This window comes from Bos grunniens, chromosome 7, assembly GCF_055505025.1.
Source record: "Bos grunniens cultivar Pamir isolate PY7600 chromosome 7, Bosgru_T2T1.0, whole genome shotgun sequence".
NCBI classification, from domain to species: domain Eukaryota; kingdom Metazoa; phylum Chordata; class Mammalia; order Artiodactyla; family Bovidae; genus Bos; species Bos grunniens.
This window is the reverse complement of record NC_141171.1, coordinates 57213074-57236015: the sequence shown is the minus strand read 5'-3', so window position 1 is coordinate 57236015 and position 22942 is coordinate 57213074. Positions and strand designations below refer to the sequence as shown.

Below are 22942 nucleotides of genomic sequence, written 5' to 3'. Positions count from 1 at the left end.
GCAGTACCATTCTCCTGCTGTAATCAAAGAAGTCCATCTGTAATCAAGAAGTCCTGTAATCAAAGAGTAGGAGACTTCTAGAAATTGTGAAAATCCTTAGAGGCTTGGGACAACTTAGCATAGCTTAAACTTTAGAAAACCATCTTTTATTAGGTGGTTTCAAGCATGATCTCTGGGCTTAAATACCTTCTGTCTCTGTTCTCAGGTTCTGGGACTCATGTCTTCTTGCTGAATTGGACCAGCAGCCTTGGGGGTGATGAGAGGCCCCTCCCTATCACTTCTCAGCTACAAGCTACATGAAATATGTAGCTTCTGAGTCCCCTTAAGGAAAGGTCAAGTGATGCTTAGCTAGATAAATGTTTGCTAGAATTAACTCTTAAAGGGATTTTTCCACCGAAGAGAAGTTTTCTTTTTATTTAACTTACACTGTATCTTCAGCAGTATCTCCTTTCATGTTAGTAAGATGGCCTTGCCCATGGTTAGGTGTGTACCTGTCTTTAAAGAAATAAGATGTCTGTCAGTTACACTGCTATGACCTCAGGTTCCAGAATATCAAGGCAACATTCTTTAGGTGTTTCATTTTGAATTGAACCTAAGTTTAGAATCAGTCAGCTTATTGTTGAAGGGAAAAAGGATATCCCAAGTGACAAGAAAATACCTGTTAACTATGGATTGGTTTGGAAATTGCTTCTCTAAGTTTCCTGAGGATGTTTCCTTTCTCAACACACATGCACCTCTGTTGCTTTCACTCATGTCATCTGAAGATGAACAGCATTTTATCTCCAACCTGAGGTATGAAGTAGGGTGATTTTACCCCCAACTTTTGCTCTTTGGTTGGAATATCAAATCAATCTGTTCTTATAAGGAGCCAGGAAAAAGAAAACTGGGCTCAGGAAGAAAGTAGCTGCTATCATTTCCCATGTGTACTTGAAACGGGGGCAACTGACTAGTTCTTCCTGGCCTTGCTTGGCTGGTGAAAAGAGAAGAGCTGACTTGGATGAAAGGGTGTCCGTCTGTTCTTAACTTAAAATGATGAACACTGATCAAGTGAAACTTTATTTCTGGTGGCTGCCAGTAATCTCCACCCTTTTGAAATCAAAACTCAAGAGTCTTGACTTTAGTTAAGAGTTTGAAATAATCAAGGAGGCCTCAGTGAAGGCAGAGTAAAGTCTTAGTGCTGCAAGTCTCAGTAAGGCAGATGGTGACATGAACACCACCCACCCCCCGCCCCCAGTCAAAGCATCAGATGTGTGGGGACATGCAATGGGGAGTGTGTTTAGCTGCCCGAAGAGGTGAAGGTTAGAGTGAGGGTGAAATGGGGAAAGGCTGTGTATGTCATCCAGCTCTCAGCACTCACTTATTAGGAGCTGATAACGAGAATGACTGGAGTCAGCTTCCTGCCTTCCACCAGTTGAAGCCCCTCTCTGCTTCTTCCCTTTCGGTGACCAACCTTCTTGGTCTGCCTGGGACTGTCCATCCTGGGAAAACCTTTAGGCCAAGGCAAACTGGAATGATTAGTCCCCCTGATTGAATTTTGAGGTATTTGGGTAGCATATGTGACCACTGAGAAACTGCCCCAGGTCTGCTTCCTCTGTTACTAGTTTCTCAGAAAACAGTACATACATGCAAGATCCTTAATTTAAATAATAACAGTAGCTGCTATCTACCATATGCCAAGTACCTGGTGTTTAATCCTCAGTGCAACTATGTAAGTAGGATATTTTAAATCCAGTTTTATGCAAGAGGAGACCAGAGCTAAGGGCTGGGGCAGTTCGTGTTTTCCAAGGTCAAACAACTAGGATGCAGCTGAACCACATTGGACTTCAGTGTGTCTAAATCTAAGCTCTGTCCCCTTTGCACTAGTTGAAGAAGTTGCTGGATTTGATAGCAAACGGTTAGCTGCTCAGGTTGAGAAACTCTATGACCATCAGCTTTACCCACTGCTTCCAAACTCATTCCTCTTAATGGTAGTATAAGATTCTACCTATAGAATATAGAGTAATATACAGAGTTAAAAGCTGTGCATGCATGTGTGCTTAGTCATGTCCAGTTCTTTGCAAACCTTTGGACTGTGGCCCTCCAGGCTCCTCAGTCCATGGGATTCTCCAGGCAAGAATATCAGAGGGGATTGCCATGCCCTCCTCCAGAGGATCTTCCTTACCCAGGATCTGAACCCATGTCTCCTGTGTCTTTTGCATTGGCTGGTGGGTTCTTTACCTGCTGAGCCATTGTGTGTGTGTGTGCTCAGTCGCGTCCAGCTCTTTGAGACCCTATGGACCATAGCCCATCAGGCTCCTCTGTCCATGGGACTCTCCAGGCAAGAATACTGGAATGGGTTGCCATGTCCTCCTCCAGGGGATCTTCCCTACCCAGGGATCTAACCCTTGTCTCCTGTGTCTCTTCCATTGGCAGGTGGGTTCTTTACCGCTAGTGCCACCTAGGAAGCCCCCACTGAGCCACTGGGGAAGCCCAAAATCTGTGCAGTTCAGTTCAGTTCAGTTCAGTTGCTCAGTTATGTCTGACTCTTTGTGACCCCAGGGACTGCAGCATGCTAGGCCTCCCTGTTCATCACCAATTCCCAGCTTACTCAAACTCATGTCCATTGAGTCGGTGATGCCATCCAACCACGTCATCCTCTGTCGTCCCCTTCTCCTCCTGTCATCAGTCTTTCCCAGCATCAGGGTCTTTTCAAATGAGTCAACTCTTTGCATCAGGTGGCCAAAGTATTGGAGTTTCAGCTTCAGCACCAGTCTTTCCAATGAATATTCAGGACTGATTTCCTTTAGGATGGACTGGTTGGATCTCCTTGCAGTCCAAGGGACTCTCAAGAGTCTTCTCCAACACCACAGTTCAAAAGCATCAATTCTTCGGCACTAAGCTTTCTTTATAGTCCAACTCTCACATCCATACACGACTACTGGAAAAACCATAGCCTTGACTAGACGGACCTTTGTTGGCAAAGTAATGTCTGCTTTTTAATATGCTGTCTAGGTTGGTCATAACTTTTTTTCCAAGGAGCAAGCATCTTTTAATTTCATGGCTGCAATCACTGTCTGCAGTGATTTTGGACCCCAGAAAAATAAAGTCAGCCACTGTTTCCACTGTTTTCCCCATCTATTTGCCTTGAAGTGATGGGACTAGGTACCATGATCTTAGTTTTCTGAATGTTGAGTCTTAAGTCAACTTTTTCACTTCAGTAGTGTCCAAAATCTGTGCAGGAAGCTACAATAACTACTTTAGTTTAATACCTGTAGCAGCCCCTGAATAGCTATTCAATTTTTAAAGGAACTACGAAGTAACTGGCACATAGCAGATGCTCAGTTAAGAGTAGCTATGTTTATTTTAATTTTGACACATGAGCTATTATCTTGAAATGTTTTAGTTAATGCATGTCAATTCAAACATAAAAATGGCCAAAGATTCAGAATTATCCAAGGGAAGAAAATAATACAGTTCTTGAGTTCAAAATTAAGCAAACACATACAAACAAAAACCAACTTTTTTTTCCCCCCACCAAGGAAAAGCTATCTCAGTTATTTGATTTGGAATAGAGGAGAGGCTTCCTTGCCGTAATGAGGTGTTACACATATAATGCTGAGGTAGAAGCAGAAAATTCCCTTCTAGGGCTCCAAGCTATAAGTACATTTCTGGGGAAAATCTAATCTAGGGCTCAGCTCTAAGAAATTCCTTTACTAAAATCATTGTAAATTCTTAGTGTAATAGTGGAAGTCCCAACTTGGAGGGATTACGTTAAGAGGTAAATGCACTGGGTTGTGTGGAGGCGTGTAAGAAGCTTTTAGGCTACTCTCAATAAAAACTTGATGTTTTTATGTAATCAGTTCATACCTGAGAGTTGTGCCTTTACTAGAGGATGAAACACAGTTATGGTTACAAAATTTATAGCTATATTTGAGGAGGAGACTCATAAGAGATATAACTTGTTGAAGGTGAAAGAGGAGAGTGAAAAGGCTGGTTTATAACTCAACATTCAAAAAACTAAGATCATGGCGTCGAGTCCCATCACTTTAGGGCAAATAGAAGGGGAAAAAGTAGAAGCAGTGATAGATTTTCTTTTCTTCACTGTGGACAGTGACTGCAGCCATGATGTTAAAAGACGCTTACTCCTTTGGAAGGAAAATTAGGACAAACCTAGACAGCATATTAAAAAGCAGTCATTAGTTTGCCAACAAAGGCCCATCTAGTCAAAGCTGTGTTTTTTCCAGTAGTCACATACAGATGCAAGAGTTGGACCATAAAGCAGGTTGAAGGCCGAAGAATTGATGTTTTTGAACTGTGATGTTGGAGAAGACCTTTGAGAGTCCTTTGGATTGCAAGGAGATCAAACCAGTCAGGCCTAAAGGAAATCAACCCTGAATATTCATTGGAAGGACTGATGCTGAAGCTGAAGCTCCAATACTTTGGCCACCTGATGTGAAAAGCCAACTCATTGAAAAAGACCCTGACGCTGAGAAAGACTGAAGGCAAGAGGAGAAGGGGATGACAGGATGAGATGGTTAAATAGCATCACTGACTGAATGGACATGAAATTTAAGCAAACTCTGGGAAATAGTGAAGGACAGGGAAACCTGGCATGCTGTAGTCCTTGGGGTTGCAAAGAGTTGGACGCAACTGAGCAACTGAACAATAATAACAATATATAACAAAAGAGATACGTGAATTCAGTTTTATCCAATTCAACAAATGTTGTGTACCCACTAGGTTTCAAGGAGTGTGCTAGAGCCTGGGGATACAGGGAGAAAGCACAGGTACCCCCTGGCCTCAGAGTCCACATGGAAGGAGAGGAGATAAGATATATATAGAGGTAGTTTTTCTAGGACCATTCTGAAATCTTCATAGGGCCTTAGCCTGCTCAGACTTTCATAACAAAATACCACAGACTGGGTAGCTCACAGAACAGATACTTTTCACAGTGCTTGAGGCTGGAAGTCTAAAATCAGCTTGCCAGCATGGTTGTGTCCTCTGAAGACTTCCTGATTTGCAGCTTTCTCATTGTGTTTTAACATGGCCTTTCCTTTCTTATAAGCCAGTAGTCCTAATGGACCAGGCTGCTGCTGCTACTGCTGCTAAGTCGCTTCAGTCATGTCCGACTCTGTGCGACCCCATAGATGGCAGCCCACCAGGCTCCTCTGTCCCTGGGATTCTCCAGGCAAGAACACTGGAGTGGGTTGCCATTTCCTTCTCCAATGCATGAAAATGAAAAGTGAAAGTGAAGTCACCCAGTCGTACCCAACTATTAGTGACCTCATGGACTGCAGCCCACCAGCCTCCTCTGTCCATGGGATTTTCCAGGCAAGAGTACTGGAGTGGTGTGCCATTGCCTTCTCCAATGGACCAGGATCCCACCTCTATTTCTCATTTAACCTTAATTGTCTCCTCAAAGCCCTGTCTCAAAATGTGGTCACATTGGAGGCTAGCTAGGTGTTCAACATATGAATTTGGGAGGATATAATTCAGTCTATAACAATAGGCCCTAACCCACATCATAACAAATATATTAAAATGCACCCATACCAAATGTTATACCCATTATTTTGCTGCATAGTAAGTGAAAGAATTTTTATAATTCTGCTTTTGAAATTATTGGGCTCTCAGTAATTTATGATTGGCTGCTACTGCCTAGCAGTCAGTCATTTTTGGATTTTTTTTTTTTTTACAAAATTAGAAAATCATCAACTGTTTTCAAATGTAATGAAATACTACATCTAAATTCCAAATTTGACCTTAATGAGATAGATACGATACTAGATTTTTATGTTTAATTGAGCATTAACTAATTTATACTTTGCAGTTTTTATATTTTGTAGCCAATATATTTTTTCCAGGTCTCAAACACTTCTGTAGGCTCTTGTAAAGCTTGCTAGGCCCTGTTCCTTGTCTATAATGTCAAATGGACGAAAGGGTGGGGATGTCTCTTAGCTCTGCTTCACACTGCTAGGTAGGTCACTCCTAACTTTCTTTGCTCTTCCAAACTCTGGTGTGGCGTTCCCAGCTGATGTGTCTCACTGGTACTATAGCCTGGCTGTGTTCTACGCACCCTTGTCCCTTCCACCCTACCTCATAGCCTGTTTTCCTTGCCATCTCTCTTACCCTGACATCACCATCTACCTGGTAGGAGACTCAGAAGCCATTGCAGTGACCATAAGTCTCCCAAGTCCACCTGTTTCAGGTTTTAAGCTGTTATCAGGATGACTACATGGGAATTGCCTGGAAACTTTGCATACCGATTTCTATGCCTCATCTCTGGAGTCCTGTATAGTGGTCTTGGGGCTTGGGTATAACAGGGCTTGGGAATTTTTTTTTTTAACAAGCTAATGTGCTGTCAGGTTTGAGGTGTGGACTTGGGCAATATTGGTGAAATGAAAAAAGAGATGTGGATCTTCATAACAAGAACAATGTTCCCTATATTAGGATAACATGAAATCCCATTGGCTTTAATGTTCCAAATCAGAGGTTCTCAAAGGACTCCCCAGCTGTTTCCCTAGTGCCCCCAGAGTGTTGCCTTAAGGATGTTCAGGAGCATTCTCTCCTGGCCTCTAGTCTTTGTGTTCCAGAATAGGAAATGACAGCCCACTCCAGTATTCTTGCCTGGGAAACCTCACAAACAGAGGAGCCTGGCAGGCTATAGTCTGTGGGGTCACAAAGAGTCAGCCATGATTTAGCGACTGAGCATGCATGCCCTGTAACAACAGCTATTACAGGAAGAAATTCTGCTGTCTCTTTATTTTCTCTCAAGTATGAGGCAGGCTCTTTATTTCTTCATAACACATCAGAGACCAAGTGCAAACTCATAATGAAGCTTGCTAAAAGCGCAGAGCAAAACAATAACTCCTGTTATGTATAGGCTCAGATGCATTTTCAGCCCCTCTACCCTACTCTTGACCTGCCCCTTCCAAGGCCAGACAACAGCTTATCCTTTACGCTAGCACTCATTCCAGATATATCTCTATGGTAAGAGTTCAGGCAAAACTAACTTTCAGTCCAAGAAAGAGATGGAAATATTTTCCTCACCTCACTGTTGAAGCCTGTCCCCTGGGCCTGGTTTTTTATTTCAGAATGATTGAGCAGAATAGCTGCGCCCTTCAGGCAAAAGCAAACCAAAGTTGTACTTTGTGGCTGCACTAGGACAATCCTACATACAGTAGTATGGTATCGAGATATATTCTGAAGTCCAGATTATTCACTTAAATGATACCATCTGTTCAACTTCAGTAGCCTCGTCCAGATTTAGATGTACACTTAGTCTAATTCTTTGTCTTTTCAATAAAGGTTCAAAATCCTTGCAGTATAGTCTTCCTCATGGTCACCTTGTTACACATGCTCTGGGCACAGTAAATGAATTATGTGTCCTTCAGTTGATGTAATAACTGTATATGGTAGTTGGTAGTTTTTGCTCTTCTTAAATTTGAACAAACAGAAAGCAGAGAGGTTAAGCAGCTTAACCAAGGTCAAGCTTCCAGGAAGGGGCACACTGAGGTTTGAACAGAGGCCCCTTGGTTCCAAATCTGTGAATCTAACTATTATGAAACACAGAGAAGCATTGAGGTAGTAGACTGAATATTGAGTTTGAGTAATGGGACTTGGAATAGTAATGCCATTAATTAAAATGGGGCAAAAGATTGGAAGAGGTGGTATGATGGAGGAGGAGGGAGGGAAGTGGTAAGGTCAGCTTGGGCTATGGAACAAGAGCCACTGGGCATCATTGGGTCCTTGTCTGTTTATCACTCTGTCCTGGCTTGATGAGTATCTTTCTGAATCATCTTTGTTTCCAAGTTAATCACCATCCTTGACTCTCCAGGAGCTGTGCACCAGCCCAGGCTGTGGTGAAGCAGCCTGTCCGGGGAGCCAGCAGCAGGACAGCAATCACAGCCATTGTCCAGACTGGTGGGGACTGGAGCACTGGCCTCTTCAGTGTCTGCAGAGATAGGAGAATCTGTATGTTTTTTCTCTTCCTTTAAGTTCTTTACTATTTTCTTTCCTGAGACACCAGTAGGTAGAAAAACTACGTTAGGTCCAAGGACAGAAATTAAATGGTTTCAGACTAATTGGACTAATATTCTAGTGACTCAAATATACTCCTTGGCAGGAAGAATTTTGCTTTCAGTGATGTGGATGTTTTGAAAGAGTAAGTGGTAACTTAAAAGATTTTTTAAATGACAAAATCCATTGTAAATAAAGATGCACAAAATGGGCTCCTTTGTCTGCAGCTGATGGAGCATAAATTATTACAGGTTTCTTGGTGAATGGCTAGTAATACCTGTAAAAACAACCTCAAGTGTAATGTAGCCTTTGACCTAGTAATTACATTTTTAGGCATTTAGTCTAAGGAAACAAATCATGTGCAAGGTTTTAGCAACATCATTAAAATTGGCAGCACTGGTTATTGTAGCAACAATCTAGAACAAACCAAGTATTCCATGGGGGCTTCCATACCATGAATTATTATACAGCCATGAAAAGTCATATTGTAGAATGATACCTACTGAGATGGAAAAATGTTGGGATACATTTTTAAGTTAAAGAATCAGATTGTAAAACCATACACATTAGACATTATTTGGGGGGAGGATATTTAGAGAAATATCTGGAAGGATACAAATACAAATGCTTACAGCAGTTGTCTCCAGATGGTATGCTAATGAATAATTTTTCTTTTCGCTTATTTCTAGTATTTCTGTGAGGAAAGTGTATTACTCCCATAACAGTAAGACCAATCATAAAAAGAAGCTCCCTTTGTTGACTGAAATCTTCAGATGCTGGTTTAGCTGTGAAGAAGCACCAGCAACACTGTCCTCTACTGCATGATTTTCCCCTGGGTTAAAGTTCAGAGCACTTGGATTCTATTTTTACCTTGGGACATTCTGACTGGATACCACCTGTCAGTATCCTTTTCCAGGACCTGATGCTCTCGCCCTAAGGAGTAACTTGGTCACAGAATCTTCTTGTTTGGGGTGTGGGGTGGGGGTGGTTTCCTTTCTGATGGATGAGGGCTAGTCTCTTAAGTTCAGTAGACTTTAATATTTTCATGGCTCCTCACCCTGTAGAGGCCCAGACAAGATCTGAATTTGTCCTAAAGCCTCACAGGATATATCAACCAGAGAGCTCTGAGCCATTATCCAATCCAAGGCTTATTCAGCTGGGTCTTGCTGAGTCAAAAGCTCTAAACCATTTTTGGTGTTCTGATCATCCAAGCCTGAGCCTTCATTGTTTGCCTGGGCCTCACAGACAAGAGAGCTCCCAGCTCTAAACCATACCTTCTGTTGCTGTCCCTTTGACCATCTGACCCAGAGCCCAGCAGATTTCTTCCTGCCACTGCTACCCATGTGAACTCCTGACCAGACAATTATGGCAGCTCTGATTCTGTCAGGATTCTTCCTGGTTCTTGTCCACACTCTCTGACTTCAGTTGTTACCCAGTATTGTAGTACAGAGAAGGCAGAATAACCATAGGGAGATATGGAGACCTTACCCCAATTTGGGAACTGGACGATTTTCCTTTCATAGCTTGTAGCTGGTGATTGGGAGTTGGGGTATCAAGGCATTTCCAAGTAGAGCAAAGCTTGAAATATAATGTAGTGGTTAGGAGAACACATTTGTGTTGAGTATAGTCCTCGCCTTGAATCTTAACTTTGCCTCTTACTGGCAATTTGACCTTGAACAAATTCTCAGTCTTCATTTTTCCACCCCTAAAATGAGGGTAAATAAAGGTGCCCACCTTAAAGATTGTCAGGATTAAAGCAGATAATGCATAGTACCTACTCAAGAACACTGGTCTGGAACATAACTGGATCAGAGTCTTTTTTGGTTGCCTACTATATAGGGTTAAACACTGTCCCCTCAAAATTCCTGTTCACCTATAGGCTCTGCATGTGGCCTTATTTAGAAACAGTCTTGCATTGTTGTCAAGTTAAAAAGAGGTTATGCTAGATTAGGGTGGGCTCTAATCCAATTTGGACACACACACGACAAAGATTGCCATGTGAAGACAGGCACAGATTAAATAATGCATCTATAAGCCAGACACGGTCAGCGAGCGCCAGCAACCACCAAAAGTTTGGAGACAAGCATGGAAAAGACTTTCCCCAGAGCTTCCAGAGGACCAACTCTGCCAACGCATTGACTTCAGACTTCTAGCCTCCAGAATTCTCCAGTGAGAGAATACTTTCTATTGTTTTGAGACGTCCAGTCTGTCGTATTTTGTTATGGCAGCCCTAGGAAATTAATACTGAAGCAAACATTGAATTTCATTAGGAGGCTATGGGGCAGTTCACAAAATCAGGAAATAAACGAAAACCTGTGCTTACGAGGGACAAGATGCATAATCAAGAGATAGTTGACAAACTGGTCAACTCCAAACATTTTAATCCTTATGCTTTCCTGTCTGAGAATTACTCTGTCAGCAATGGAGCCCAATTTGCCTAGCCTAATCATGCCTGCTGCTTGACCGGCCCAGGGCAGTTTGAGTGACAGTTCTCCCACTATGGCTGGCAATAGTGAAGGGGTATTTTCCTAAATTCACTACTGGGGTGTGTTACCATGAACACCCCCCTCCCCACGGCAATAATACACAGTAATGACCTTAGTAGAGCTCAGGTATTAATATTGTTATTATAAATTTTTATCTTCTAGTGTGTTGAGAGCAAAGAGTAGAATCAGGAGACTTAGACTAGCTGCTGCCTAATTCCAAGAGTACTTAAAAAAAGTTGATCAAAGAAGGGACCATTCACCACCCCCTCCGCCTTAAACATTGTTTCACTGCTTAGCTCTGCACCCCACCCCCAACAGTGTTCTCAAGACCCAGCACACTGGGTCTTCTGGGTCCCTGCTTGTCCATTTGAGAGCCCATTCGAGGGGCCAGCGAGGAAGGAAGGACATGTGAAGAATACAGTATTCTTTACAGTTGGATGTGACCTGCACAGGAGAGGCCATGGATATTATAGTACCAGGTGATCGCGAATGTTCTGTGTCCTAACTTATCTTCCCTGGATGGGCCTCTGCTTCATGACTGCTCATAGTGTCTCTAAGCTCATTGCCTCACCAGAAAATTTGAAGGCAGTATGACTTTATACACTGGTTGTCTGCACCATAGTTCCCAGGATGCAGCTGGAGCACTAGTGCCACGAGTGGTGGATTTTTTTCCTTTGTTTAAAAGGTCTGCTTCAACCACAAAGTTTTATTTCAAGCAAATCACTGGGACAGTAGTTGTGACAACCTTCGAAAGGGAGATCTTCTTTCCATGACTTTGTTTCACATCAGGTTCCCATCCTGGGAACCGTTTTTGCATTAAATGTTGAGGATGACTGCTACAATTTGTCATCCATTAAGCAAAGGGTACATTATGAGCAGTGATGATTTCCATTTATTTTTGACATTTTGATTCTTCATTTAATTGCGACTCTATTTTTTAAACTGCCTCCCTCTTCCCACCTCAGCTCTTTCATCTGAATTCACACTGCACAGGGATTAGAAATAGGTGCTTCTATGTCCTTTGAAGATGTGGCTTCTGAAAGCTCAGATGAGAAGATGAAGCCAAGATGAAATAAGTGGCTGTGAAATGGCTTCATGGGTGAAAGGCTGGCCATTCCAGCTGGGAATGTTTGTGATGTTGTCTCAGAGGAGGTTGATGTGGAAGGTGTAATCAACCTGGGTTTATAGTTCAGCCAGTATTTACCTATGTATAGTCATGTGATAGGTGTTATAGACATAATAGTGAATAAGACAGAGATGGTTTCTGAGAGGAGATAGGCAATAAGCAAATAGACAAATAATTGTAGTGGTGCTAAATGCCATGGAGGAAATAAACGGTGTTTTGAAAGTAAATTATAGGGGGTAAGTAAAGGATGGCATCTCTGGGGAACTGACTTAAGCTGATTCCTGAAAGATGGTAAACAGCCAGCCACTAAAACCACCTTCCCTGTGGAGGCACCACAAGTGTCAGGCAGCAAAGAGCTTTGTGTGGAGGAGGAATCATCAGATGCCCAAGGTGGGGAGGGGGAAGCAGGCCAGGAATTTCTCTTTGGTTTTCTGGAAGAGGAAGAGGCATGAAAAGGCTCCAGACTAGGAGTCACATCCCTGAACGGTATTTTGGGTACACTGTGTACCATCTGTAAGCAGTCACAACTGGTCATGCTAACTGGTCTTGCCCAGCAGAGATCTGACAAACAGGAGGCGCTTATGAATATTTCCTGAATGACAGACACATCAATGAATGAATTTTAACCTGTATTCTCACTTGCTTCCTTCTTTCCTGCACTTCACTGAAACAATCATACAAACACAATCAGAAGGGATATTGAGGTCACCTGATCTGGGCCCTCACCAGCTTGTCTAAGTTTCCCCTACAGGAGGCCTGGCAAGGACCTGACAGCCTTGGCTTTCTGAACATTTCTGGGGAGGAGGGCTCCTCTCCCTTGGAGCCTGCTCAGTGCTTAAAAAAATGGTTTTGAATAGATTAGCAGGCACATGGTACAAAATTCAAAAGTACCTGTCCCTTTAGTATATGAAGAGCAGGAAGTCCATCCCTGTTCTCCTATGCCGCCCAGTTCTTCCCAGAGCCCATCACTCTTACCTGAGCCCCAATGTAGTCTGTAAAGATATAAACCATTTTAATGAAGATAGATTAATTTTTTTTATTAGAAAAGTATCATATCATCATGGGAATAAAGAAAAATATAAAAGGCTATAAAAGAAGAAAGCAGTACCCTATAATTCCAGCCACCAGAGATAAAGTGTTAATATTTCAGTATCTGTCCTTCCAGATTTTTTCTGTATATGTGGTATATATAATTGATGCAAATAATGGAATTATAAACACAATTCTGTGTTTTTATTTTGTTTTAATTTAACAATATAGGTGATCAGGCCATATCAGCTCTTCTGGAGCTAATATTTTAAATGGCTGCATAGATTCCATTGTATGAATGTACCATAATTCATTTATCTGCAGTTCTTACTAGCAGACCTTTTTGTGGTTTCCAGATGTTTTGCTATTCAAACCAGTGCTCTGTGAGTATATTCATATAGGCGCCATACGTGTGTCCGTTGATCTGTCGGGTAATTGCTGAGGAGTAAACCTGCTGGTCTGGAGAAGGCAATGGCACCCCACTCCAGTACTCTTGCCTGGAAAATCCCATGGATGGAGGAGCCTGGTAGGCTGCAGTCCACAGGGTCGCTAAGAGTCAGACACGACTGAACGACTTCACTTTGACTTTTCTCTTTCATGCATTGGAGAAGGAAATGGCAACCCATTCCAGTGTTCTTGCCTGGAGAATCCCAGGGACGGGGGAGCCTGGTGGGCTGCTGTCTATGGGGTCACACAGAGTCGGACACGACTGAAGTGACCTAGCAGCAGCAGCAGCAAACCTGCTGGTCAGAGAGCACGTCCCATTTTACGTCTCCACCGATGTTGCCGAACAGCTCTCCATTTAGAAGCTGTACTAATTTACACTCCCACCCGCCTCAATGTATGAGCAAGCTCTATTCCTTTTTTAAGCATCTTTTTCTGTTAGATGATTCTGCTTTTTGTAATAACTGATCTGAAATGTGCCTCACTGCAGTTTCCACCCACCTTTCCTGCTTCTGCTCCCTGGGGCTCCACATGGTTCTGTGTGGCTCCTTTTTATCTTGACCCCTCTGTGAGTTAGAGGGATGAATAGTGAGCTACATTCCATGCTTGAGGGTGGAGTTCATGTCAGAGAACAGGCCAGGAATACTTAGGCAGTGGGAGCTGACATAACCACCAGGCCTTTGAGTGTAAGAGGAAGAGGCTGAATTTATGGCTTGGATCTTTCTTGACCCTCAGTTTCTTTAAAAAAAAAAAAAAAAAAAAAAAATATATATATATGTATATACACACACACACACATATCTATATTTATATGTATGTATTGGAATATATATCTGTGTCTGTGTATATATATATATATACATGCATATACAAATAACACATGAATATGCTTATTTTATTAAAAAAGAAACATTACAGAAAACAATCATGTCACTCTTTTTCATTTACATATACATCTATTAGTAATATATACTACTGCTTTGTAGCTCTTTAAACAAAGCATAAATGAATTATGCTATAATTTTATTATGCAGTTTGATTTTTTTAACTCAAAATATATCTCAGAGATTTATCCCTGTTGTTACTTAATTTATCTTTCACTGCATTCTTAATCATTCCCTAGTATGATTTATACCATCATGATTTATTTATGCTTTTGTCTATCAATGTACACTTGTTTTAAATTTTAAGTCACAAATAATGCAGCAGTGGATATCCTTGTACCTGCCTCTTTGTGTGCATGTGTAAGCATTACTCTTATATGTGGAATTACTGGATCCAAGAGTATTTAAAAACTTTACTTGATTCAGCCAAGTTGCTTTCGAAAATGTGCCAACTCCACTCCCATCTGTGTGGGGAGTACCTATTTCTCTACGGTGTCCCACAACATTTGATATTAAAAAATTAAGAAAAATTCGGCATTCTTATTGGTAATAAATGGTTTCCGATTGTCAATATGCAATTCCCTGATTACTAATGATGTTGAACAACTTCTCATGTTTGTTATTGGCCATTTGTGTTTCTTGTTGAGTAGATTACCTATCCATGTCTTATGTTCGTTTTCTTCTTTTGTTTAATCCTTTATATATTGATTTGTAGGATTTCTGTGTATATTCTGGATACTAAACCTTGGTCTATGGTATAGGTAGCAGAATTTCCTCTGAGAGTCTCCTTCAGACAAAGGATTCCATCATCCTGCCCTGAGCAAGGATCTTTCATTTCCTAAAGAAGCTGCATAATTTCAGCCTGTCCCACAGAAATAAATACCAAGTGGTGGTAATGAGGGCACTGTCTTGGAACACATAACTCCAGAGTTGTTTACTAGATAAATACGTAAAACGTGAGATCATATGGCATATGTGTTATGTGTGGTAGTTGAGACTTTGGAGTCAGACTTATTTGAGTTCAAACGTGGCCTCTGTACCTTCCTAATAAATGTATGAACTTGGGCAAATAGCTTAAATCCTCTGGGCTTTAGATTGCTCATCTGTAAAATGGGCCTAGTAAGAGTAAATTTTATAGGATTGTTGTGAGAATTAAGTGAGTTAATACATGCAGAGTACTTTTAGCAGGGCTTGGCACATGGTAAAATCTGTAAATTACCAGCTGTTATGTAATAAAACTTTGGCTTTTATAGTGCTTTGTTTTTATTATATCTGGCTTCTGTCCAAAGGTAATTGAATTTTGGGTGTGTTTCCTCAGTATCTATTACTGCCTCATAATGAACACTAAGATAACGTGGCTATACAATGGGCAGGCTTAAAAATAAAATTAACAGCATGTGTTATTTAAAAATACGTATGAGTCATAAAAATAAGGTACAAGAATTCCAGTGCACAAAACAACATCTTTACAAAAGGCTTACGAAGGATGGTGGGCATTTCTTTGTCAAGTAAAGTGGTACAGCGCAGGCTATTGTGTCAACACAATTTATTACTCACTTAGCTTGCCAGCTTTATGCAACTTTGATTAATTTTTTATTTGCAGAGATACACACTACTGTATTTTGTAATTGATGCATAAAATTAGTTTTGGTTGACTTCTATGTACCATGATTTCAAAGTTCCCTAAATCAGGGCTGCATACCATATTACCACTCTGAACTCACGGTGAGTTCTTGGGCCACTTGCTGTCCTCTGACCTGTTTGTACCAGTAGTCAGTGCTGTGTGGGGCCTGCTGATCTTGCTAAGAGTAATGATTTTTTTTAAATGTGGGCTGAAACATCCTAGACTTAATCAAGGCTGAATTTAGTGTTTGCTTTGGGCCAAGTGATGACTGCAATACATAATCTAGCAATTATCTCAAGATTCCTGATGAAAGAGAGGAAACAGACCTTCTGTTCCTGGAAGGTAGGCTGCTCCTCATCCTCCTCCCACTCCAGCCTCATGCCCTTCGTGCGCATGTGCTCCCTCACCCCTTACATGAAATGGAAGAAGTCCAGAATCCAGGCACATCCCCTGGAGGTTATAAAATAAAACAGCATTCCTAGATTTCTGCTTCTTTGTCACTGAAACTGGGAGTGGGACTCTGTACTCCTGACTGTTGAAGAGGGAGGGAGGGATGAAGAGTCAGAGACTGGTCTTTGACAGGGTATTTTTTAAATTAATTTATTTTAATCAGAGGCTACTTACTTTATAATATTGTAGTGGTTTTTGCCACATTGACATGAATCAACCATGGGTGTACATGTGTTCCCCATCCTGAACTCCTCTCCCACCTCCCTCCCCATCCCATCCTTCTGGGTCATCCCAGTGCACCAGCCCTGAGTACCCTGTCTCATGCATCGAACCTGGACTGGCAATCTGTTTCACATATGATAATATACATGTTTCAATGCTATTCTCTCAGATCATCCCACCCTCGCCTTCTCCCACAGAGTCCAAAAGACTGTTCTGTACATCTGTGTCTCTTTTGCTGTCTTGCATACAGGGTTATCGTTACCATCTTTCTAAATTCCATATATATGCATTAGTATGCTGTATTGGTGTTTTTCTTTCTGGTTTATTTCACTCTGTAAAATAGGCTCCCAGTTTCATCCACCTCATAAGAACTGATTCAAATGTGCTGTTTTTAATGGCTGAGTAATACTCCATTGTGTATATGTACCACGAATTTTAACCATTCGTCTGCTGATGGACATCTAGGTTGCTTCCATGTCCTGGCTATTATAAACAGTGCTGCGATGAACATTGGGGTGCACGTGTCTCTTTCAATTCTGGTTTCCTCGGTGTGTATGCCCAGCAGTGGGATTGCTGGGCATATGGCAGTTCTATTTTCAGTTTTTTAAGGAATCTCCACACTGTTCTCCACAGTGGCTGTACTAGTTTGCATTCCCACCAACAGTGTAAGAGGGTTCCCTTTTCTCCACACCCTCTCCAGCATTTATTATTTGTAGACTTTTGGATAGCAGCCATTCTGACCTGCGTAAGATGGTACCTCATTGTGGATTTGATTTGCATTTCTCTGATAATGAGTGATGTTGAGTATCTTTTCATGTGTTTGTTAGCCATCTGTATGTCTTCTTTGGAGAAATGTCTGTTTAGTTCTTCGGCCCATTTTTTGATTGGGTCGTTTATTTTTCTGAAATTGAGCTTCAGGAGTTGCTTGTATATTTTTGAGATTAATTCTTTGTCAGTTGCTTCATTTGCTATTATTTTCTCCCGTTTGGAAGGTTCTCTTTTCACCTTGTTTATAGTTTCCTTCGTTGTGCAAAAGCTTTTAAGTTTAATTAGGTCCCATTTGTTTATTTTTGCTTTTATTCCCATTACTCTGGGAGGTGGGTCATAGAGGATCCTGCTATGATTTATGTCGGAGAGGGTTTTGCCTATGTTTCCTCTAGGAATTTTATAGTTTCTGGTCTTAAATTTATATCTTTAATCCATTTTGAGTTTATTTTTGTGTATGGTGTTAGAAAGTGTTCTAGTTTCATTCTTTTACAAGTGGTTGACCAGTGTCCCCAGCACCACTTGTTAAAGAGATTGTCTTTTCTCCATTGTGTATTCTTGCCTCATTTGTCAAAGATAAGGTGTCCATGTAGCTGCTGCTGCTAAGTTGCTTCAGTTGTGTCCCACTCTGTGCGACCTCATAGATGGCAGCCCACCAGGCTCTGCTGTCCCTGGGATTCTCCAGGCAAGAACACTGGAGTGGGTTTCCATTTCCTTCTCCAATGTAAGAAAGTGAAAGTGAAGTTGCTCAGTCATGTCCGACTCTTCGAGACCCCATGGACTGCAGCCCTCCAAGGCTCCTCCATCCATGGGATTTTCCAGGCAAGAGTACTGGAGTGGGTTGCCATTGCCTTCTCTGAAGGTGTCCATAGGTGCATGGATTTATCTCTGGACTTTCTATTTTGTTCCATTGATCTGTATTTCTGTCTTTGTGCCAGTACCATACTGTCTTGATGACTGTAGCTTTGTAGTATAGCCTGAAGTCAGGCAGATTGATTCCTCCAGTTCCATTCTTTCTCAAGATTGCTTTGGCTATTTGAGGTTTTTTGTATTTCCATACAAATTGTGAAATTATTTGTTCTAGTTCTGTGAAAAATACCATTGGTAGCTTGATAGGGGTAGCTTGATAGGGATTATATTGAATCTATAGATTGCTTTGGGTAGTATACTCATTTTCACTGTATTGATTCTTCTAATATGCTTATGTGAGCCTTTGTGTCTGTTGCACTATGAACACTACCATGTAACACTCATCAGAATGAATAAGATAAAAAAAAAAGACTGATGGTAGCAAATGTTGGTGAGGCTGTGGAACAACAAACTCTCATATGTTGCTGGTGGGAATGTAAAGTGGCACAAATACTTTGAAGAACTCTTTGTGAATTTCTGGTTAAATTTACATCTGCCTCATGACCTAGCAATTCCACCTGCAGGAATCCACCCAAGTGAAATGGAAAGGTCTATCCACATAAATACTTGTGTATGAATGTTCAAAGTACTTAACCGTAATAGCAAAAAATGGAATTATCAGTTGGAAAATGGATAAATGATTTATAGAACATTTATACATTGGCGTTACTACTCAACAATAAAAAGAACAAAGTACAGATGCCTATAACAACAGAGATGAATCTCAAGAAACACGCGGTTGAACAAAAGACAGTTATGAAAGTAAACATGATTCATTTATATGAAGTTCGCAAAAAGGTAAAACCCCTTAATGGGAATAGAAATCAGAATAGTGATCATGTCTGGAGTGGGGTGGGAGGACTGGGATCATCCAGGAAGGGACACAAGGGAGCTCTGTGGGGTGAGGGCAGTGTTCTACATGTTTGGGTACTTCGGTGAATGTGATTGTCACAACTCATCCAACTCAACGTTTATGGTCTGTGGATTTTCTTGTATATAAATTATGCCTCAATTACATATTTATTGAATACATTTTTAAAGGTTATGGTTAATTTTTTTTTTCTTTCATAGTTCAGATTACTTGTATTCATCAAGGTTGTCATCTTTTGGAATGATGTTAACATCTTAATCATTTACCAGAGATTTATAACCTGGAGTCCAATGATAGCTTTCAATGGATCCTTGAACCCTGTGAAACTGAATGCACAATTTTGCATTTCTGTGTGCATGTATTTTTCTTTCCCCTTAAAAGTTCATAGCTATCACCGTATACACAAAAGGGTCCATGACCCCAAAATGTTTTTAAAACAGAACCATTGTGTTAATGGTTCATGCAGGATGTGTAGGGAATGGTATCAGTAAGTTAAAGATGAATGAATGAATAAATGATCAACTGTTTCCAGTACATGTTTGAGGAACCAAGCTTCTACTAGTTTACAGATTAAAACTGGCAGGTGTCAGTGGCTCCATGAAACTGCAAACATTAGAGAAACCTTTAGGACTGAGAAATAGAATAAAGTCCTGATAAGAATAGCATGCAGAATCAGTGTATCATAAAAGAGCTTTCAATCACATATATAAAAAAGATGCCTGCTATTCAAAAGTATTATATACTGTGTCTATTTTAAATATTGAAATTAGATAGATGAACATAATAGAAGTAACACATGTTTCAACTATAAAAATTTAATGCTTTTCTCTTGACAGTAGAAACAATTACTGTAGTGAATGTTAACAGAATTGTAGCAGGTTCAGCTTTGCCAGTGTTTAACAAAAGAAGAAATTTTGATGTGGCTCAGTTATGGCAATTTTAATACACTGAATTTTGAGAATTGGTTATTCATCCTCAATCCCTGATTGTAGGGAGACAAAGCAGTATTAAATTGATGGCGTAGGGTTGTAAATGCTCTTGGAGGTGTGATGTGGCTACAAGCACCTCTGAGAAACTTGACTTGCTTTTATGTGATTATTGACAGGTTTCTGTGGTCTTTTTTGTCCCATGTGTCTTGAGTGTGACATCGCCAGGCATTATGGAGAGTGTTTTTGTTGGCCATTGTTACCTGGGTCCACCTTTGCACTGAGAATTGGCACCAGAGAGAGACATAAAATACGGGTAAGTGTGTTTGGATGTATGTGTATATGAGAACCTGGATGGATGCCTTTCAAACCTGTGATTATTTTTATAAGTGAGGTGTGGGTGAGGATATTAAAAACACCATACATAGTGGAAGGCTTTGGGAAAGGAAAGGGAAGAAATTTCTCATTTCACTTGTTACTAGGATGTATATTAAACCAAAATGCCACATTTTGAAGGGTATTTCCAAGGGAGACCTATTATAGTTAGACTGTTGGCCAGTGAGCCACTTCTGTTTCTCTCTTGTTACATCAAGAGAAGACAGTTGTTGTTGTTTAGTCACCCAGTTGTGTCTGACTCTTTGCAGCCCTGAAGACTGCAGCACACCAGGATTCCCTGATCCTCACCATCTCCCAAAGTTTGCCCAAGTTCATGTCCATTGCATTGGTGATACCATCCAGCCATCTCATCCTCTGTCATCTCCTCCTCCTGCGCTCAATCTTTCCAATGATGACAGGTGGACATGCACCAGATTTGAAGGATAAACTTGGGATAACCTCACTTAAAATGTAGGCTCTCTGGCATACTCAGAATTCACTTAGGGGATTCCCTGAGGACACTTCAAAGAACCAGACAATTTCTAGTGTGGTTGAGACTGCGGTACAAGGAGAGACTGAGGAGAGACAAGTCATACCTACTCAGATGTGTACAGATAAAAAGGCATCTTTTTATCTATTCTTGTGAAATGATCCCTAAGATATATATTTAGCAAAAGAATATATATATATATGTAAAATGTAATGTGTACATATCTATATATATCTGTATGCCTAGACTTAGAATTTATCTGGAAGTCTATATAAGAACTGCCCACAATGGTTGTGTCCTGACAGGTAACTGGGTGGCCAGGGGGATTTACTTTTTTACTTCCTCTCCCTTCTTACTGTGGGAATTTTGGATCACGTACACTTATTACTCCAGATAAGTAAATTAAATAATTAATTATAAATATTAAGTTCTAAGAGAAAAAAGAGATGTTGACAGAGAATTTTCTGTCAGTGAGACAGTGTTTTTCAAGTATGAAGCCTTGAGGGCTGGTCTCTGAATTGCAAGGATTGATTAGTAGTCGAGGTGCTTGGCACCCGAGTAACCCCAGTGGAATTGTGTCCATGGGCAATGACTTCAGGGTGGTGGTGGATCTTAGGAGCATTGGATGGGATGGACCATGAGGTAATACTGTGGAGGTCCCCAGGTAGTGGAACTGAGCCTGTGTGACGGCACCAGAACACACACGGTTTCTCCCCTAGGGTACCCTGTGTGAGGACTGGCTGGCAGTATATTGTTGCTGGCCTTGCTCCATCTGCCAGGTGGCCCGGGAACTCAAGGTGAGAACCTCCCAACTCTACGAGATCTATACGGCCCCTTCGACCAAAGAAACTATTATTTGACAGAGCAAGAAAACTCCTCCTTCCTCACTTCCCCACACCCTCCTCTTAAATCCCTCTTGGTGGAGAGATTGTTCTTAAGGTTTCCCTGAAGTAGTATGAAAATAAATGGTTTCCCACTACTGTGTTTACTGTTGTCCTTTCTTCACACATACCCCCTGATGAAAACGCTTATTGGTCTGAAGTTGCTGTCCCAGCTCGGCCATGCTAGGCAGGTTAGAGAGGTAAGCTTTGTGCCCTCCACACCCTGCGTGGAGTTGGGAAGGTTGAATTCCACCCCCCATCTTCCCCTTTCACAAGGGATGTCTGGGAAGCTGGAAGAATTGTTATATGGCTTTCTTACGCTAAGCCTCTTTTCCCAAAGTATCGATGATGGGGCAGAAGATGGTTAATTAAATTTTAACGTTTTATTTTCTTATTTTTAAATTTTTATTGGAGTATGGTTGATTTACAATGCTGTGTTAGTTTCAGGTGTACAGCAAAGTGAATCACATAGGACCTGGACTGGGCCCTAAACACCACTGTAATATAGGAGCATTGTCCTTCCTTTGTCCTGACTCCTTCAATCCTGACTGCATAAAGGAGAGAGCCTCAGCTTGTTGCTGACTTTGAACAACTCCCCAGCACGTGTAAATCTTTAGCCCCAGACTCAAGGCCTTAGGTGGGCAGCTGTTGAATTGTGCCCCTCCCCCAACCCCTTCCTACCAAAGATATGTTTAAGTCCTAACTCCTGGTATATGTGAATGTGCCCTTATTTAGAAATAGTCTTGCAAATGTAATTAAGATGAGTCATTAGGGTGGGCCCTAACCCAGTATAGCTATTGTCCTTACAAGAGGAGATGAGACACAAAGGTGGAGACACACATAGAGAAGACAGCTGTGTGAAGATGGAGGCAGAGACTGGAGTGATGCTACCACAAACCAAGGAGTGCCTGGGGGTACCTGAAGGTAGGAGTTGTTCAGTCGCTAAGTTGTGTCCAACTCTTTGCCACCCCATGGACTGCAGCACGCCAGGCTTCCCTGTCCTTCACTGTCTCCTGGAGTTTGCTCAAACTCATGTCCATCGATTTGGTGGTGCCATCCAACCATCTCATCCTCTGTTGCCCCCTTCTCCTCATGTCCTCAATCTTTCCCAGCATCAGGGTCTTTTCCGATCAGTCAGCTCTTCACATCAGGTGGCCAAAGTATTGGAGCTTCAGCTTTAGCATCAGCTGGGAGAGACAAGGGAATATCTTCTCCTAGAGGTTTCAGAGGGAGCACTGCCCAGCCAGCATCTTGATTTTGGACTTCCAGCCTCCAGAACTGTGAGAGGATACATTTACATTGTTCTAAGCCATCCGGTTTGTGGTTCTTTGTTACAGCAGCTGTAGGAAACTAGTTCACTCACCATCTACCATGTGAGTAGAATACTCTTGTTTTTGTTAGCATGGCAGCATAGAGCAGTGCTGAGGACCGTGGGGTCTGAAGCTGAACTGCCTCCTTTATT

The 22942-nt window shown here is 41.4% G+C and overlaps 1 protein-coding gene across 2 annotated transcripts; it reads left to right on the top strand.

Moving 5' to 3' along the window:
- Nucleotides 1–522: 522 nt before the first annotated feature.
- On the top strand, nt 523–21578 carry PLAC8L1 (PLAC8 like 1). 2 transcript variants are annotated; one of them, XM_086413674.1, is made up of 4 exons: nt 523–792; nt 7817–7953; nt 19914–20050; nt 21319–21578. In XM_086413674.1, the coding sequence occupies exons 1-4, from the start codon at nt 668–670 to the stop codon at nt 21457–21459; spliced, it is 540 nt and encodes a 179-aa protein (XP_086269800.1). In that variant the 5' UTR covers nt 523–667; the 3' UTR covers nt 21460–21578. The 2 variants fall into 2 exon arrangements, 1 of the variants encoding a protein (XP_086269800.1); XR_015168555.1 differs by lacking the exons at nt 523–792; nt 7817–7953; nt 21319–21578 and adding an exon at nt 20379–20518 and having other exon boundaries at nt 19911–20050.
- Nucleotides 21579–22942: the final 1364 nt, after the last annotated feature.